The 19,141-nt window shown below is 52.5% G+C and overlaps 1 protein-coding gene across 1 annotated transcript; it reads right to left on the reverse strand.

Moving 5' to 3' along the window:
- Positions 1-1,913: 1,913 nt before the first annotated feature.
- LOC117679714 (gamma-secretase subunit Aph-1b-like) lies at positions 1,914-18,197 on the reverse strand. The gene is made up of 7 exons (XM_034441867.2): positions 18,000-18,197; positions 17,739-17,909; positions 3,740-3,813; positions 3,329-3,451; positions 3,127-3,254; positions 2,484-2,607; positions 1,914-2,353 (listed from the first exon to the last, which is right to left on the reverse strand). The coding sequence occupies exons 1-7, from the start codon at positions 18,110-18,112 to the stop codon at positions 2,322-2,324; spliced, it is 765 nt and encodes a 254-aa protein (XP_034297758.1). The 5' UTR covers positions 18,113-18,197; the 3' UTR covers positions 1,914-2,321.
- Between the last annotated feature and the right edge of the window lie 944 nt (positions 18,198-19,141).

Raw genomic sequence — 19,141 nt, forward strand, 5'->3', positions numbered from 1 at the left:
TGGCCTGAAACCTGCCAACTCTCAACCTTCACACATAATCCAAATGAAATCAGATTCTAAAAAAGATTTATTTTGGGAATGTGCTACTTTCCCCAAGCCACTCCAACATGACCTTTAAACAAAGCAGAGTTGTTGGGAGGCAGCCCCTTGCAAAGCAAATGTGCAAGGTAGAACACGTTGGTATCTGTTGGCTCTGCCAAAGTGGTCTGGGAAAATAGTAGGCAAGGCAGAGGGAGGAATCAGCCTGTGAATCAGGGCTTCCTTCCCCACCACGATTTTACAGGGGATTCCTCCATTTGCAGAAGCAGAGACTACCCAAGGCCCCTTCCCAGTTTGCAGGCAGGTGGGTAGGTGAAGGGAATTGTCTGAAGCAGCTGCAGGCAAAGGATGACCTGCCCCTCCCCTCCAAACTGAGTAAAAGTGCCATTCGACCAGGCCAATTTTTAAAAAAACATCCAGGAGAGATGTACAGGAAAAAAAATTAGAATGATGCATGAACTATGAAGAAGTCTCATAATGCTAAAGCCCAAACCACCACGGCTATTGGCATCTTCTATTTGGCCTACTGTAAGAAAAGAAGGGCTTCAGCAGATGCCACATAATTCTCCTGTGGAACTGATTGCCACAAGATGGCTTGAAGATTATAAAACGGAAGTGGCAGATCCTCAGAGGAAAATAAATCTTCCATTTACAGGTAATCCTCAATTTACAACTATTCATTGCCGTAGTGGTTAGAAAGCAGTACTGCAGGCTATTTCTGCTGGCTGCTTGCAATTTGGCAGTTCAAATCTCACCAGACTCAAGGTTGACTCAGCCTTTCATCCTTCCGGGGTCGGTAAAACGAGGACCCAGATTGTTGGGGGCAATAGGGTGACTCTATAAACCGCTTAGAGATGGCCGGAAAGAACTGAAGTGTTATATACGTCTAAGTACTATTGCTAATGCTATGATGCTCATTTAGCAAGTGTCTGAAATTACAATGGCCACAGTCACATGATCAAAATTCGGCCCTTGGCAACTGGCATGTATTCATGATGGTTGCGTCATCACGTAATTGCTGCTGGTGTCCTTCCCTGCCAAGCAAAGTCAACGGGGAAGCCAGATTACTTTAGCAGCCACATAACAACTGCAATGATTTACTTAATCATTGTGGCAAAAAGATTGCACAATTGGACACAAGTCACTTAACTGCCTTGCTTAGCAATCAAAACTCTCATCCCACTTGAGGCTTTAAGTCGAGGATCACCTGCCTGTTCAGCGTGGGCAGCATGTTTCTCAATGCCAGAGAAAGCGGGTGGTGGGAGGGAGAGACTGAGCTGACCAAGGTGTTTGTGCCAACTTAAGGCTGCCAGCATTGGTACCTTGCTACAAAAGCTCCCCCTCCCCCCCCCCCCGATGGTGCCTGCCCTGCAAAGCATCCAGTGCCAGCAAGGGTGCCAGAAGGTGACTTGCTTCAAAGAAGCCAATGATGCCCCACATTGGATGAGATGGGCACCAGAAAAGAAAGCCAACAAAGCAAAGACTGAAGGGACTTAAAAGATTGTTCAGTTAGGGAGGGGACAGGACAGGACTAGGACAGTGGCAGAATCAACCTGGCTGCAGTTCATGCAATACACTGAGCCTGCAACAAACCACATAGGATTGGCTTACATCAAGCCATGGCTCCCCTCTACAGGCTCTTTTGTGACCACTACGCTGCCCCCACATCTCTATCCCAGAGGCTCCCCAAGATGTTAACTTCATTGCTGCAGTCTCAGAAGCTGCCAGACGCTCTCTGCTCATCCACCCAGCTCACCATGTTGATGGCAGGTGGCCCTTTTGCAGAGTTATGGCCACACCAGCTGATCAAGCAAAGACCTCACAGGAGGCCAAGGCCATCTGCCCTGGCCCCCCACCCCTGAACAAACACAAGCTTTTAGCCAGTCTCTTTATTGGTACTACTTAAGAAGGGAATCCACAGCTCTGTTCAGCTTCTGCTCTTGGCTTTCAAGCAACGCAAGACTGGGTGATCCCCCCCACCCCAACCCCTCTTCCCGAGAGCAGCAGCAGATCAAAGACACTTTCTCTGTGCCGTATAGATCACCTGGCTGCTTGGCCAGCACCCCTTTTCCCCTCCCACCCCAATAAGTATCAGGAGCCAAAGGGGAGATGCAGCGAGATTCAAGAGGACGGCAAAGGGCAGACAGATTTCCTGGGGCTAGTTGAGGGCAGCCATTCCACAGCCCTAGTCCCATCTTCAGCCCCTGTGTTCCAAGGGCACAATCATCCGATGCCCTCCGGAGAGCCTGGGGCCCAGCTTCCTGGCAAGGTGGCTGGAAGGCTCAGGATCCTGCCTGGGGTGCGGTCCGTAGGCCTGTGAAATGGGAATGCAGCACTTGGGAGAGAGCTGAGCCAGCTGGCTGGTGGGGGCAGGGGAGTGTTACCCCAGGGGTAATGGCACAGTGGGGAGGGGGACCTTGGGCAGGAGCTGGGATGACACTCACACAGGAGGAAGTGCTGCAGGTTCTTTTTGGAGCCTCCGGAGAGATGATAAGCCCACACCGCCATGGCCACCATGAGCAGGTATGCTGGCAAAAGGCTGCCCAAGTAGACCGGGTTCCAGAAGGTCTGCAAGGAGAAACAGGTGGGTCAGCCCTCCCGGCAGCCTCTGACAGGGAGGCCTCCCACCCCCATCTCCATGCCTGAGGGTTCCCAGAAATGAAATGGGAAGCCCTTCGCCTTCCCCTGAGGCTGGAGAGCAGCCCAGCTGAGGGGCACCACAGCTCCACAGAGGAGGCGGAGTTGCCTACAGCCGCCCCCCCCCCCCCCGCCCCCAGTAAGCTGCTTGCCAGGGGCTGGCTGTCATCAGGACCCTGTTGCAGGAAGAGCCAGCAGAGCTGGGCAATCCAGGGGGGGAGGGGCTTGGCTTGCCTGGCTTGGGAGACAGCATCACAATACTAAAATGCCACAAGGACTAAGACCCTCCCTGGCAACAGGGGATGTGGGTCCATTCATTGGGGCAGCTAAAGCAGAGACAGGCCTGGAAGGTGCCAGCTGGGGGGCATGTTTGCTGCAGCCTACCAGTCCCTGTTCTCTATCTCTGTCTCCAAACACACACATATAGCCATTTTTAGGGGTGCTACTCACAAGGGCAGAGACGGTGAGATGGCAGAGCACCACAGCTGCCACCTCTCCCCAGCGCCGCGTCTCACAGCCATGGAAGAAGACGATGCCCCAAAAGGTGTGCAGCAGGATCAACACCAGGGTCATGAAGGCTGTGGGGACAGAGACAGTGAGGGGGGGGGGGGCTGGAGAAGGCCTCCCCCCACCCAATCAGGGACAGCTGTACCTGAAGTCAGGAAGTAGAGCTGGGAGTCTCCGTGGATGCCCACGATGCCAGGCCCCAGAGAATCCGCCAGCAGGTTGATCATGGCAAAGGCACCGCTCATGAGTCCAAACCCCAGCCCGGCCACTGTGGGCAGAGAAGGTGCAGGCCTGAGCAGGGCCCAGAAGGGCCAATCTATTCCCCAATCCAGCAGGGCCTTTGGCCACATCCCTCTCTCCATCCCGTCCACTCTGGCCCTGGGATGGGGCTTCCTTCTGGGCTGAGGGATGCGCTCACCAGCAGGGGCCCACCTTCAAGCTCTCCTCCCAGCACCCCAGGAATTCCTGACCCCCTCCCTTCCTCTGCAGGGGTCCCGGTGTCCCCAAAAGCCTTCTTTGCCCAGGTACCACCTGAGCCATCCCTCGGGAAACGCACCATAGGCCATCTGCTGGATGGAGATGGGGGAGCAGCCATCTTCACTGAGGGCAAGGAGCCCTTCCATTGCCTTCCTGGGGGAGGGAAGGAGAAGCACAGGCTGAGTTCTGGATCACCTAGGCTGGAGCTGGCGCCCTCTGCAGGCTTGGACCTCCACTTTCTCCCACAGACCTGAAAGGGCTGCTCCTGGCCCATAAGGAGCCTTCCTGGCTGTGGCCCTGGTTGCAAGCTGGTCCCCTGGCTTTGGGCACCTGGCCAACCCCAGAAAGGCCAAGTATGTGGCCTCTCTGTCTCTGGGAGAGATGAGGTGGGACCAAGCTTCAAAGTTGGTGTCTGTGTGTGTATGTGTGTGTGTATGCAGACACACAAAATGCTCCTGTGTGTCCAATCAGCCTAACATCAATACCCGGAAGGATACTGGAAATGATAATAAAAAAATAGATCTGCCAACATCTAGAAACGAGTAAAGTAATAACTAGCAGTCAGCACAGGTTTGTTAAAAACAGATCATGCCAAACCAATCTTATTTCATTCTTCAACATAGTTACTAAATTAGTAGACCAGCAAAATACTGTGGACATTATATAGACTTCAGCAAGGCATTCAACAAAGTAGACCACAACGTAAGAGAGCAGGAAGATAGACAATACTATTTGATATGGGATTTATTTTACCAATGGATAGAGAATAAGAATTGGAAATAAATATGATATAAATGGATGTTGAATTTTTTGGAAATAAGCTAGCATGTTTAGTGATAAATTGAAGAGAGGAGGAGCACAAAAATGCCACCGACTGATACACGGCTCATATACCGACTGTTTATAATTGTATGGAATGATAATGTTTTTATGTTTTGTTTTGTTTGTGTTTTTGAAAAATAAAAAAAATTATAAAAAAAAAGCAAAGTAGACCATAACCTTGGTAAGCTAGAAAAAAGTAGGATAGATAGCTGTTGTGGCCCCGCCCTCTGAGCCTGTCCCATCGGAGGAAGAAAGCTCCGAGCATGAGGAAGAGGAGTCAGCCAGGCCTCCCTCTCCAGGCCCCTCCCCTCTGGCATTGTTTCAAGTGCCGGCCGAGGGAGAAGAAACAGCTGCTTCAAATCAGAGTGATAATGACACCTCATTCCTGGACGCACGCCTCCGAAGACGTGATAAACGTTTGCAGCAGCTGGGGAGGCGTGCTAGGGATTAGAACTGAGTCACTGGACCACACCCCAGAGACCACACCCCAGAGACTATATAATAGAGGGTTGTGGTCAAGAATCTTTTGTGACGAACAAAAGTAAACCTTGAATAGTCACTGAAGCCTCGTCCGGAACTGTTGGGAGGAATATTATTTTATGTTTGGACTTTCTTGAACGTTCGTATCTTATCTGTCTGTTTGTGAAAATAAAGTCCCTTGGCAGACGGTGTGTCTATCGCTGCCAAGAGGAAGATAAGAACTGAGTGCGTTCCAAAGTGTTTCCTTAACCCTCGGCTGGCTGTGTGGTGTGTGTGTGGGGACGGGGACAGATCATCTTGTTCGTCACCCCCATACTCCATCGTTAACCCACGATGGACCAACAGCTGCAGCAGCAGATACAGCAGATGCTGGAGGCCAATCAGCTTCTGCAACAGCAAGTAGCACAGCTAACTGCCCAACTTGCTTTGGGAAATGCTCCTGCAGCTCCACCTCCTCCCCCTCCCCGTCCGAGATGCCCAGTGAACGTGCCAGATAGGTTTTCTGGGCAGCAGGAGATGTTTCCGGCCTTCTTGGGACAATGCCAACTGTTTATGGCGATGAGGCCGGAGGATTTTCCGGATGACCGGGCTCGGGTGGCATTTGTTATCAGCTCCCTCTCTGGCACTGCCGCCCGATGGGCCACGCCTCTGTTGTTGCAAGATAGCCCCTTGCTCCTGGACTTTCAGGGCTTTTTACAACACCTGCGCACCATGTTTGAGGACCCCCTCCGGGTGCAGACGGCAGCGAGGCGCATCAAGGACCTCCGCCAAGGCAAGCGCCCCCTGCAGGACTATATTGCAGAGTTCCGACTGCTAGGCCAGGATTCGGCTTGGAATGAGGTGGCGCTGATGGACGCCTTCCAGGACGGCCTTTCCGACGAGTTGCAGGACGAGCTGGTTCGTGTGGAGGCGCCACCGACCCTCGACGCGCTGGTGACCCAATGCCTGCGCATCGACGCCCGCCTGCAACGGCGACGGCCCCGTCGGGCTCTTCCGGAACCATCGACAGAGTCGGCACCCCCGCGTTTCGCACCGACAGCGCTCCGGACCGCACAGCGTTTTGTGGCGACGGCTGAGGAGCCCATGGAGCTTGGAGCAGCCAGACCTCAACTGACGGCCCAGGAGCGGATGCGGAGACGTCAAGGGGGGTTGTGCCTCTATTGCGGCGAGGCGGGACATTTTGCCGCCTCGTGTCCCCGGAAGCGGAGTGGACCGCTCAAGCCTGTTCCGGAGTCTCGGCGTGACCAGCCGGGAAACGGGCCAGGCCTGGCCTAGGGGAAACTCTGGGTCAGGCACGTGACCATGCCCCGCCGGAGTCGGCGGCTGTGGACTGTGAGCCCCCTCGGCACCTGATTTTGAACACCCGGGTGTTGTTGGCTAACCGGTCGGAAGGGCTCCAGGCGCACGCGCTGGTGGACTCGGGGGCCACCACGAACTTTATGGACCAGGCCTTTGTGGCCCATTACAAAGTCCCCTTGGTTCCAGTGGACCCTCCGTTGAGGGTCGAAACTATAGATGGGCGGGAACTCGTGGCGGGGCCCATCAAAACCGCTACCCAGCCCTTGCGCCTCGCCATCGGGAACCACGAGGAGGCGATCCAGTTTTACGTAACGGCGGATCTGCACTTTCCCTTGGTCCTGGGGATGGCCTGGCTTCGGGCGCACGACCCTCAGGTGGCGTGGTCAAGAAACGCCATCTCGTTCCCGAGCCTGCAGTGTGTCGACCACCTTCGCCACACCTGCGCCGGCCAGGACGTCTCTGCCCCAAACGTCTCCTTGCCTCCGGAGCTGATGCCCTTCGCTGACGTGTTCAGCGAGAAGGAGGCGGACCGCTTGCCCCCGCACCGACCCTACGACTGTGCGGTGGACCTAATGCCCAACGCGCCCCTGCCCTCGGGACGCCTGTACTCCATGTCGGAGCCCGAGCTGGCCGCCTTACGGGACTTTCTGGAAAAGAACCTGGCCCGTGGGTTCATCCGGCCTTCGACCTCCCCGCTCTCGGCCCCGGTCCTCTTCGTTAAAAAGAAGACAGGGGACTTGCGCCTGTGTTGCGACTACCGGCGCTTGAATGCCATCACAGTGCGAAATCGCTACCCCCTGCCGCTGATCCCGGAGCTGATGGAGAGGTTGCGGGAGGCCTCGATCTTCACTAAGCTTGATCTCCGAGGGGCCTACAACCTGGTGCGCGTGAGAGAGGGGGACGAGTGGAAGACAGCGTTCGGCACTCGGTATGGACACTTCGAGTATACCGTCATGCCGTTCGGGTTGACCAACGCCCCCGCGGTCTTCCAGCATTTGATGAACGATGTGTTCCGGGACATGCTGGATCGGTTCGTGGTGATCTACTTGGATGACATTTTGATCTATTCCCGGACCCCGGAAAGTCACCTCCAGCATGTCCGCCAGGTCCTGCAGCGCCTGCGGGAGCACCAGCTCTATGCGAAGTTGGAGAAATGCTACTTCTTCCAGACTTCCATAGAGTTCCTCGGGCACATCATCACCCCCGAGGGCATCGCAATGGACCCGCGCAAGGTGGAGGCCTTGCGCAGTTGGGAACCCCCGCGTCGGGTGAAGGACGTCCAGCGTCTGTTGGGATTTGCCAACTACTATCGGACCTTCATCCCGGGCTTCGCCACCCTGACCTTGCCGTTGACCCAGCTCCTTCGGAAGAAGGTCCCGTTCCAGTGGGGGCCCCCGCAGCAGCAGGCCTTCGAGGTCCTCAAGCAGGCCTTCCTCACAGAGCCAGTCCTGAGGCACCCCAATCCACACCGTCCGTTCGTGGTGGAGACGGACGCGTCCAACGTGGCAATTGGGGCGGTGCTGCTACAGGCTCCGGTGGATGGCGGCACTCTTTTTCCCTGCGCATACTACTCCCGGAAACTCAACCCTTCCGAGCGCAACTACACCATCTGGGAAAAGGAGTTGCTGGCCATCAAGGCCGCGTTCGAGGCTTGGCGACATCACCTCGAGGGGGCCCGACACCAGGTGGAGGTGCGGACGGACCATCGGAACCTGGAGCACCTCACCACGGCACGGAAGTTGAACCAGCGGCAGATCCGGTGGTCGTTGTTTTTCGCCCGGTTCAACTTCCACGTCACATACATTCCGAGCAACCTCAACCAGAGGGCGGATGCGCTATCCCGTAAGCCGGAATACTTTTGCCCCAAGGATTCCCTTCCCCCCCGGACGGTGCTGCCAGCGGACTCCTTGGCCGCGGTCCAGGAACCGGTGGACCTGCGGGCTCAGGTGCTGGAAGCGCAGCGACGGGACGACTGGTCGCAGCAGCGGAGAGCGGACGTCGGCCCCGCGTCCCCATGGACCGTGGAGGAGGGCTTGCTCAGACACCGGGGTCGGTTGTACGTGCCCACGAGTCCGCTCCGAGCCCTCGTCATGAACCAGTGCCATGACAACCCCGCGGCGGGGCACTTCGGCTTCTTTAAGACTTTGAACTTGGTGACGCGGACTTTTTGGTGGCCTCGGGTACGGCACGACGTGCACGCCTACGTGACGTCCTGTGTGACGTGCCGACAGGCCAAAGCCGTGTCCGGCCCCCCTCCCGGACTCCTCCAGCCGCTGCCGACACCGGAGAGACCGTGGGGAGCCATCTCCATGGACTTCCTGACAGACCTGCCCCTGTCCGCTACGTACACGACCGTCCTCGTGGTGGTGGATGCGCTCACGAAGATGGCACATTTCATCCCATGCCGCGGCCTGCCCTCGGCCCGCACCACGGCTCGCCTGTTCTTGCAACAGATCTTCCGCCTCCACGGCCTGCCGGACCGGGTGGTTTCGGACCGCGGGGCCCAGTTCACGGCCCGCTTCTGGAAAAGCCTGATGGCCGCGCTGGAGGTGCAGGTGTGCCTGTCGTCGTCGCACCATCCGGAGACTGACGGGGGCACGGAGAAGGTCATCGGCATACTGGAGCAGTACCTCCGCTGTTTTGTCAACCAGCAGCAGGACAACTGGGCCGAGTACCTTCCCCTAGCGGAGTTCGCTTTTAATAACTCCCAACACACCTCCACCCAGATGACCCCGTTCCATGCCAACGTCGGATACCATCCACGGCTTTTCCCGTTGACCATCATGGACTCCCCTGTTCCCGAGACCCGGGACTTCCTCTCGGAGCTGCAGGCGGTGCAGCAACTGGTGCGGCGGCAGCTGATCCGGGCGAAAGAGGATTATAAACGATTCGCCGATCGCGCCCGCCGGGCGACGCCACCGCTGGAAGTAGGAGATCGGGTGTGGTTGTCCACAAAACACCTCCCCACGGACCGGCCGGTGAGGAAACTGGCCCAACGCTTTATCGGTCCCTTCCCTATCGAGGCTGTCATCAATCCGGTGGCCTACCGGTTGACTCTACCCCGCTCCATGCGGCTCCACCCTGTTTTTCATCGGTCCCTCCTGGTCCCTGAGGCCCCCGCGAGCCATCTCCGCCGCCCGCCGACGCCTGCCCCCCCAGCCGCAGCCGACGAGGACGATGCCTCGACGTACGAGGTGGACAGTATCCGGGACTCCCGTTGGCTGAAGGGGCGCTTCCAATACCTCATTGCCTGGAAGGGGTACGGGCCCGAGGATTTCACCTGGGTGGATGCGTCTGCCGTTCAGGCCCCTGACCTGGTGCGGGCTTTCCACGAACAGTTCCCGTCCCGACCCCATCCCGACCGTCAGACCCGGGGGAAGGGCCCTGCGGTGGGGGATAGTGTTGTGGCCCCGCCCTCTGAGCCTGTCCCATCGGAGGAAGAAAGCTCCGAGCATGAGGAAGAGGAGTCAGCCAGGCCTCCCTCTCCAGGCCCCTCCCCTCTGGCATTGTTTCAAGTGCCGGCCGAGGGAGAAGAAACAGCTGCTTCAAATCAGAGTGATAATGACACCTCATTCCTGGACGCACGCCTCCGAAGACGTGATAAACGTTTGCAGCAGCTGGGGAGGCGTGCTAGGGATTAGAACTGAGTCACTGGACCACACCCCAGAGACCACACCCCAGAGACTATATAATAGAGGGTTGTGGTCAAGAATCTTTTGTGACGAACAAAAGTAAACCTTGAATAGTCACTGAAGCCTCGTCCGGAACTGTTGGGAGGAATATTATTTTATGTTTGGACTTTCTTGAACGTTCGTATCTTATCTGTCTGTTTGTGAAAATAAAGTCCCTTGGCAGACGGTGTGTCTATCGCTGCCAAGAGGAAGATAAGAACTGAGTGCGTTCCAAAGTGTTTCCTTAACCCTCGGCTGGCTGTGTGGTGTGTGTGTGGGGACGGGGACAGATCAGATAGCTTCACCAGCAGATGGATTTGCAACTGGCTGACACACCATACTCAACAAGTACTTAATGGTACTACATCTACATGGAGGGAAGTAAGCAGTGGGGCACCACAAGGTTCTGTCTTAGGCCCAGTACTCTTCAATATCTTCATAAACGACTTTGATGAGGAAATAGAAGGGGAACTCATCAAATTTGCAGATGATACTAAGCTAGCAGAAATAGGCAACATCCAATAGGCCAGGGGTCAGCAACCTGTGGCTCTGGAGCCACATGTGGCTCTTTCACCCCTCTGCTGCGGCTCCGTCACTCAAAATATGTGCCCCAACCATAAATGTGCAACACCCGCTGGCATGCGATTTATTGAGCTTTTCAACCCCCGGTAGGCCAACCATGGATAAACCCAAGAAAAGAAAAGTTTCAGAAGAAAACAATGTTTAATTCAACTACATAGGCTAGTTTTGTGGCCGTTCAAGAAATAGTCAGGCACAGGAAGGGTTTTTTGGCTCCCGGTGTTTTCTTTTCTGTGGGAAATGGGTCCAAATGGCTCTTTTGAGTGTTTAAGGTTGCAGACCTCTGCAATAGGCTAAAGATTCAGATGGATCTTGACAGACTTGAACACTGGGCCCTATCTAACAAAATGAAATTCAATATAGAGAAAAGTAAAGTCTTACACTTAGGCAAGAAAAACACATATACAGTTGCAAGAAAAAGTATGTGAACCCCATGGGATTACGTGGAGTTTTGCATGAATTGGTCATAAAATGTGCTCTGAACTTAGATTCTAAGTCACAACAATAGAAAAACACAGCCTGCTTAAAATAATACTACACAAACATTAGATGTTGCCATGGTTTAATTGAACATAACATGTAAACATTCACAGTGCAGGGAGGAAAAAGTATGTGAACCTTTGGACTTAATAACTGGTTGACCCTCCTTTGGCAGCAATAACCTCAACCAAACGTTTCCTGTAGTTGCAGATCAGACCTGCACAACCATCTGGAGTAACTTTGGACCACTCCTCTTCACAAAACTGTTTCAGTGTAGCAATATTCTTGGGATGTCTGGTGTGAATCACTCTCTTATGGTCATGCCACAGCATTTCAATCGGGTTGAGGTCAGGACTCTGACTGGGCCACTCCAGAAGGCGTATTCTGTGCTGTTGAAGCCATTTTTTGTTGAATTACTTGTATGCTTTGGGTCATTGTCCTGTTGCATCACCCATCCTCTGTGGAGCTTCAGTTGGCGGACAGATGGTCGTACGTTTTCCTGCAAAATGTCTTGATAAACTCTGGAATTCATTTTCCCATCAATGACAACAATCTGTCCAGGTCCTGAGGCAGCAAAGCAGCCCCAAACCATGATGCTCCCTCCACCATGTTTTACAGTGGGGATGAGGTTTTGATGTTGGTGTGCTGTGCCTTTTTTTCTCCACACAGTGTTGTGTGTTCTTCCCAAACAACTCAATTTTGGTTTCATCTGTCCACAGTATATTTTGCCAGTAGTGCTGTGGAATATCCAGGTGCTCTTTTGCAAACTTCAAACATGCTGCAATATTTTTTTTGGACAGCAATGACTTCCTCCGTGGTGTCCTCCCATGTACTCCATTCTTGTTTAATGTTTTCCTTATTGTAGATGTGTCAACAAAAATGTTAGCATGTGCCAGAGATTTCTGTAGGTCTTTAGCTGACACTCTTCTTTACCTCATGAAGCATTCTGCGCTGTGCTCTTGCAGTCATTTTTACAGGACGACCACACCTAGGGAGAGTAGCAACAGTGCTAAACTTTCTCCATTTGTAGACAGTCTGTCTTACCGTGGACACATGAACATCAGGGCTTTTGGAGATACTTTTGTAACCCTTTCCAGCTTCATGCAAGTCAACAATTCTTGATCGTAGGTCTTCTGAGAGCTCTTTTCTGCAAGGCATGGTTCACATCAGACAGTGCTTCTTGAAACCAATAAACCCAAAACAGGTGTGTGTTTTTAAAGGGCAGGACAGCTGTCAGTAACACATCCAATATCAGCACACTGATTGGAGTCAAAGTTGGCTCACTCCTGGCTCCAATTAGCTCTTGGAGAAGTCATTAGGCTAGGGGCTCACATACTTTTTCCTCCCTGCACTGTGAATGTTTACATGTTATGTTCAATTAAACCATGGGAACATCTAATGTTTGTGTAGTATTATTTTAAGCAGACTGTGTTTTTCTATTGTTGTGACTTAGATGAAGTTCAGAGCACATTTTATGACCAATTCATGCAAAACTCCACGTAATCCCAAGGGGTTCACATACTTTTTCTTGCAACTGTAGATTGGAAGAAACCAGGCTTAATAGCAATAACTGTGAAAGGGAGCTTGGAGTCTTAATTAAATATGAGCCAGAAATGTGCAGCAGCACTCAAAAAAGCCAATGCAATCCTAACTTGCATTATCAGAGGGATACAATCAAGATCAATACCACTCTATAAAGCCTTTGTAAGACCACGCCTAGAATATTGTATCTAGTTTTGGTCACCACACTATAAAAAAGATGTTCAGATTCTAGAAAGAGTGCAGAGAAGAGCAACCCAGATAATTAGGGGACTGGAGACTAAAACATATGAAGAATGGTTGTAGGAACTCAGCATGGCTAGTCTAGGGAAGAGAAAGACCAGGGGAGACATGATAGCCGTCTTCCAATACTTGAGGGGCTGCCACAGAGAGGAGCGGGTCAAGCTATTTTCCAAAGCACCTGAAGGCCAAAGAAGGAATAATGGATGGAAACTGATCAAGGAGAGATTCAACCTAGAAATAAGGAGGAATTTCCTGACAGGGAGAATAATCAGCCCATGGAACAGAAGTTGCCTTCGGAAGTTGTGGGAGCTTCATCACTGGAGGCTTTCAAGAAGAGACTGGACTGCCATTTTTGTAAGGTCTCCTGCTTGGGCAGGGCGATGGGACTAGATGACCCTACGAGGTCCCTTCCAATTCTGCTAATCTGTATATCAAATTTCCATTTCCTTTCATCTGTTAATTCTAGTTTAGTTAAATAAATGAGGTCAAACATTTTAAGGTTTTTTAAAAGTAAGTAAATAAAAAGAATGTGGGTCTGGGAACAGTGCAGCTGAATGACACAAGTCAGTCGGTTTCTAGAAAAGGCTAAGAAAAGGGAAAGGAAAGAGGACCAGCAACACAGTGTGTGAAATCAGCCGCAGGGAAAATGGAAGGCCTGAAAGACCAGGTGAGAGACAAATCACCATGGAGAAAATTCCTGGCAGGTCAAGTATGCGGGTACAAAAGGGGCATAGATTGCAGGGAGTCCTCCATTTATGAGCTGACATTTAACAGCTTTTTGAAGTGAAGGCAGTCTTGGAAAGTGTGTCCAGGCTTTGTGCTACCTGCCCCCACATTCTCTGAGTTATGAGGCCACGATCAGGCTGCTTGGCAATCTGTTTGTTCAATGATTGATTGGTTACCCATCGCCCCACGTTTTCCTCATAATGGAAAAGGAACAACTAGAAAAGATCCATAAAACAACCAATAACAACTTCAAAGGAATAGCACTAGCACAGGAAGAAGGAAACCAAACAGGGGCCTTCCTGGATATCTCCATCGGCAAAGGACACGGCGCAGATTAGAAATATCAGCCTATCTTAAAACCAGCCACACTAGCTAGGCACAGGTGACCCTTGACTTATGACAATTGAGCCAAAAAAATTCCATTGCTAAGCCAGACTGTTAAGTGGATTTTGCCCCATTTTACAACCTTTCTTGCTAAAGATGTTAAGTGATCTCTGCAGTTGTTAAGTTAGTAACATGGTTGTTAAGTGAATCTGGCTTCCCCAATGACCCCGATCACATGACCCCGGGACACTGCAACCGTCATAAATATGAACCAGTTGCCAAGCATCCAAGTTTTGACCCATGTAACCATGGGGATGCTGCAATGGTCGTAAGTGTGAAAAATGGTCACACATCATTTTTTAGTGCTGTTGTAACTTCAAACGGTCACTAAATGAACTCTTGTATGTTGAGAACTACTGTACTCCATTACCAAAGTAACCAACCCAACCTCCCACGAAAACACTGTTTAGATACACATTGCAAACACATTGCAGCAGCTCTGAACCTCAGGAAAAGGAAACAGATCATCTATAGAATGTCTTCCAATACAATGGATACCCACGCAACTTTATCAGAAAGTCCCCGTCCACTCAACTCAATTTAGCACAACCAACACAAGTCGTAAAAAGGGCGACACAGCCATACGTCAAAAACAACTCAGAAATCACCAACAGACTATCACAACCTCTCATGGAATCAGCGTACCACACAAACCAAGAAATGCCCTTCAAATCATCTGAAGTAAACCAAAAGACCCAGCAGCCCCCGAAGAAAATAACGGGAGTCATACAGTGTAAGGACTGCAACAGCCATTATATAGGACAGTGATGGCTAACCTTTTTGCCATCGCGTGCCAGGAGAGGGAAGGGTGGGGGAGGTTCTCACGCGTGCGTGCCCACACCCGTAATTCTATGTGCCCTGCCTTGCGCATGCGCGTGCAAGCCCCCCTCCCCTGGCATGCGATGGCCAGGTAGGCCCATTTTTCTTTCTTACCTGGCTCCAGACCCTCTCTATGCATCTGGGAAGGGCGAAAACAGCCTTTCCCACTCCCTCGGAGGCGTCACTTCCTGTCCCACCAAGAGTTGGGAAATGGGCCCTTTCAGGCTTTTGGAGGGCTTCTGAGGGAGTGGGAAAGGCTGTTTTCGCCCTCCACAGATGCATAGAGAGGATCTGGAGCCAGGTAAGAAAGAAAAACGGGCCTTCCCCACCACCACCACCCCAGCCCCTCCAGAGGCAGCAAACAGCCTGTTTCCCTACTTCTGGTGGGCCCAGAAGGCCCGAAAATCAGCTGGCCGGCGCGTGCATGCCCCCCCGAGCTGAGCTGCCATACCCATTGATATGGCTAAACGTGCCACAGGTGGCACGCGTACCATAGGTTTGCCATCACGGATATAGGACAAGCAGGCAGAAGATTGGCATCCATGAACACCAACCAGCAGTCAGAATGGAAACTCCTTAACTGCACAACATATGGACAGACTTCACCACAGTTTCAACTGGGAAACAGAGACCATCCTAGATCAAATTAAATCCAAAAATGCTAAAGAATTCCTGGAAGCCTGGCACTCTGACAAATCAGGCATCAATAGGTACATATAGAAAAAAATATTTACATACCTTCAAAAGAGATAATCAAAAAGCTAAAAAGGAAACAGAAAGACCAAAACACCTCCTCACCAGCAAGCAACACCCAGATAACCAGAAACACCAGGATTAATACCAGATCAACAATCGAGTGGTAACCCAATCAAGGAACTATCAACGCAGACAATCAAACAATAAACAAAACCCTAATCAATGAACTACCAACAAAACATGGAATGACAGAGTAGCCACTGTAATTAAACAGAGCACAAACCCCTGCTCCCTTCTAGAACTGATGATATTACCTAGTTGGGTAATGAAATATCTGCAAGAATACAGCCAAGCTGAGAGAACCCAACGACACCACGGTTCAACCAAGATACAAATACTCTCTTCTACAGGTTATTCCATTTTCTAGAAGAATGAAGAAGAGATAAGCTTCTCCTGGATCTGACCCTAATCAATGAGGAGGATCCTGTTGAGGAGGTGTCATAGAAACATTAAGCAGCAAGCAGTGGGTGCAAACCACAACAGTAAAAAATTGGAGCCTAGTCATACACAGAAACTTGATTCCAACAAGCTTAGAGAAAGAGGTGCAGGTGTGATTCCATACACAGAATCCTCATGGAGCAAGACATCTTGGGAATATCTCTAAAACAAGATGCTGAAAATACAATCCAGGCAACAATCCCGCTTACCAATGATTTGTTCAGTGACTGTTCAAAGTTATGACTGGAGATTTACGACCAGTCTCAAAGTCCCACCATTACAGGGTCCCCAGAGTTATGCGATTGTGATTTGGGGACTCGGCAACTGGTGTGCATTTTCAACGGACACAGCATCGCTCAGGCACACAATCCCCATCTGCAATATCCACAGCCAGCTTCTGACAAAGTAAATGGGGAAGCCAGCAGGAAGTTGCAAATGACGGTCAGGTGACTCTCCACTTAGGTGGGATGATTTGCAGGTGATTTGCCTAATGACAGCCACAACTCTTGACTTTTATGACACTGCTTAGAGATGGAGCTGCCAGTCCCAACCGCAGTCAGTGCCAGTAATACACCATATCCAATGAAGGAAAAAAAATTCAGGGTAAATTAAGAAACCATTTAGGTAAATGGGGATTTTCTGACTAATAGTTAAATGTAACAGGAATGGGAAATGAGTGCATGTATTGTCAAATAGCTGAGAAAACAGGAAAAGCCAAAGCCGCAAAAGAGCGAAAGCTCAAAAGCAAAGTGAACAGCCAAGCAGAAGAGGAAGGGGCAGGTCCGTGGCTTGGAAGCGAGGGCAAGCAGGGAGTGGTAATGGAGAGGGGGAAAGGACCCTCTTCACCATCTCTGCTTCCTCACGTGGTCCAAATCAGGTGACCTCACACGGCACAAAGCAGAACACCTGATGAAAGGTGAACATGGCCCATAGGAAGCAGTGAGCTTCTGTGATGGACCCTCAGGTCAAGTTACACCAGGGACCCTTGATGAAGCTTGGGGGGGGGGGAGGGTGTCAGAGCTCTTTGCCGATGTAGGACGAGCGTAACGGAAGAGCGCTCGCAAAACCCTAAAGCCTTCGCACAGGAGGCGGCATGAGCATGGTTTGTTTATACTTCATACGCCACCCATCTGCCTCTGCCAAGCGCGCAAGATGGATTGGATGGTACTAGAGAGCCATAGATGGTGGATCACAGAGCCCACAAGGCAATACAACTGCAAAGAAAACCTAATATAAACTTGGGGTGCATCAACCCCCGAGTTCTGGTTGTCGTATTTTAGGAAGGACCCTCCGCAACCGCACCGCGATGAAAAGTGTCCGGAAGGAAACAAAAAAACCCGACTCTAAGAGGAGCAGGTGCTGGGGGGCAGCCCGGAGGGAGCCGCCTGAAGAGGGGCAGGACGCAGCGGGCTACAGGGCACGGACCATGCCGGGAGAGGAGCCGGGACAGGCTGGAGCAGAATATCCGCCTAATCGAGGGGGGTTGAGGGGGCGTCACTCGGCAGGCCGCCCGCGGGGAACAGCCCCACCTCCTGGGAACGCGCCGGGTCCCACCAACCTGCCGGGCGAGGCTCCGGGATGCCTGCCTGTCTACCGGGCGGGACAAAGGCGGCGGGCAGCCCGATCCCCACCGCACCGGGCCTGGCGGGGGTGGGGGGCCCGCCAGTAGCCTCCGCCACCCGCCCCTCCCCCTCTCCCCGCCAGTCCGGCTCGGCGATGCCCGATTCGCGCCCGGGAACGGAGGCCGCCTTGCAGGTCCTGCCCGCGGTGGGGGGGGGTCGTCTCTCTTTCCCTCTCCGAGGCCCCCTCCCCTCCCCTCCCCTCCCCTCCCCTCCGGCCCACCTGAGCAGCTTGTAGTAGAGGAAGCGGAAGGCCTCCTGCAGCGCCACGGAGAAGAGCACGCCGAAGACCAGCAGCCCCCGCTGCAGCGCCTGGTCGCCCGGGTCGCTGGCCTTGGCCGCCACGAACCAGACAAGCGAGGAGAGCAGCAGCGACACCAGCCAGAAGAAGGCCCTGCGAGGGGGGGAGGGGGGGAGAGAGACTCGGTCAGCCCTGGCCCCGCAGTCCCCCTCCCCCGCCGCCGCCGGACCCCCTCGGCCTCACCCCGCGATCAGGATGATGACCCGCAGCGGCTCCCCCACCACCGTCAGCAGGAAGAGCGCCAGCGCCGGCCCGAAGGCCACGAAGGCGCACCCGAAGAAGACCGGCAGCGTCATGGCCGGCAGCCGCGCCCACGACGGCCTCCTTCCTCGCTCGCTCGCTCGCTCGCACGCACGCCCCGCCCAGCGCCTTCCCCCCCCCTCCCCCGCGCACGCCCAGTGAGCAGACCCAGGAAGCGTCGGCCTCGCAAAGGCGGGGCGAGGAGGTTGGGCTTTCCTGTCCCAACGCCCTGGCGCCCCTTCCGGTGCCCATGATGAACGGTCATTCCCGCCTCGTATTATATTCAGAATAGAGCGGGAAGGGACCTTGGAGGTCTTCTAGTCCATCCCCCTGCTCAAACAGGAGACCCTGTGCCGTTCCAGACAAGGGGCTGTCCGGTCTCTTCTTAAAACCTCCAGTGATGAAGGAAACCCACAACCTCTGGAGGCAAGTCGTTCCACTGGTTAATTGTTAATTGTTCTCACTGTCAGGAAGTTTCTCCTGCCAGGAAGTTTTCGGTCGCTTCTCTCCTTGATTAGTTTCCATCCATTGTTTCTTGTCTTGTCTTCTGGTGCTCTGGAGAATAGGTTGACACCCCCCTCCTCTTTGTGGCAGCCCCTCAGATACTGGAATGCTGCTATTATATCCTCTCTGTATAGAATTCTTTATAGAATTCTTTATTGTCCAAGTGTGGTTGGACACACAAGGAATTTGTCTTCGGTGCATATGCTCTCAGTTTACATAAAAGAAAAAAATACATTCATCAAGAATCATAAGATACAACACTTAGTGATAGCCATAGGTTACTAAATAAACAATCAAATCATACTAGGAAACAAATAAAACAATATAAATAGTAGAGATACAAGCAACAAGGTTATATTCACAAGTGGGAGGAGATAGGTAATAGGAAGGATGAGAAGAATAATAGTAATACAGTCGTAGTAAATAATTTGACAGTGTTGTGGGAATTAGTTGTTTAGCAGAGTGATGGCATTCGGGGAAAAAACTGTCCTTGTGTCTAGTTGTTCTGGTGTGCATTGCCCTATAACGTCGTTTTGAGGGTAGAAGTTGAAACAATTTATGTCCAGGATGCAAGGGGTAAA

The sequence above is a fragment of the Pantherophis guttatus genome, chromosome 2 (assembly GCF_059756535.1).
Source record: "Pantherophis guttatus breed Tessera chromosome 2, ASM5975653v1, whole genome shotgun sequence".
Lineage (NCBI taxonomy): Eukaryota > Metazoa > Chordata > Lepidosauria > Squamata > Colubridae > Pantherophis > Pantherophis guttatus.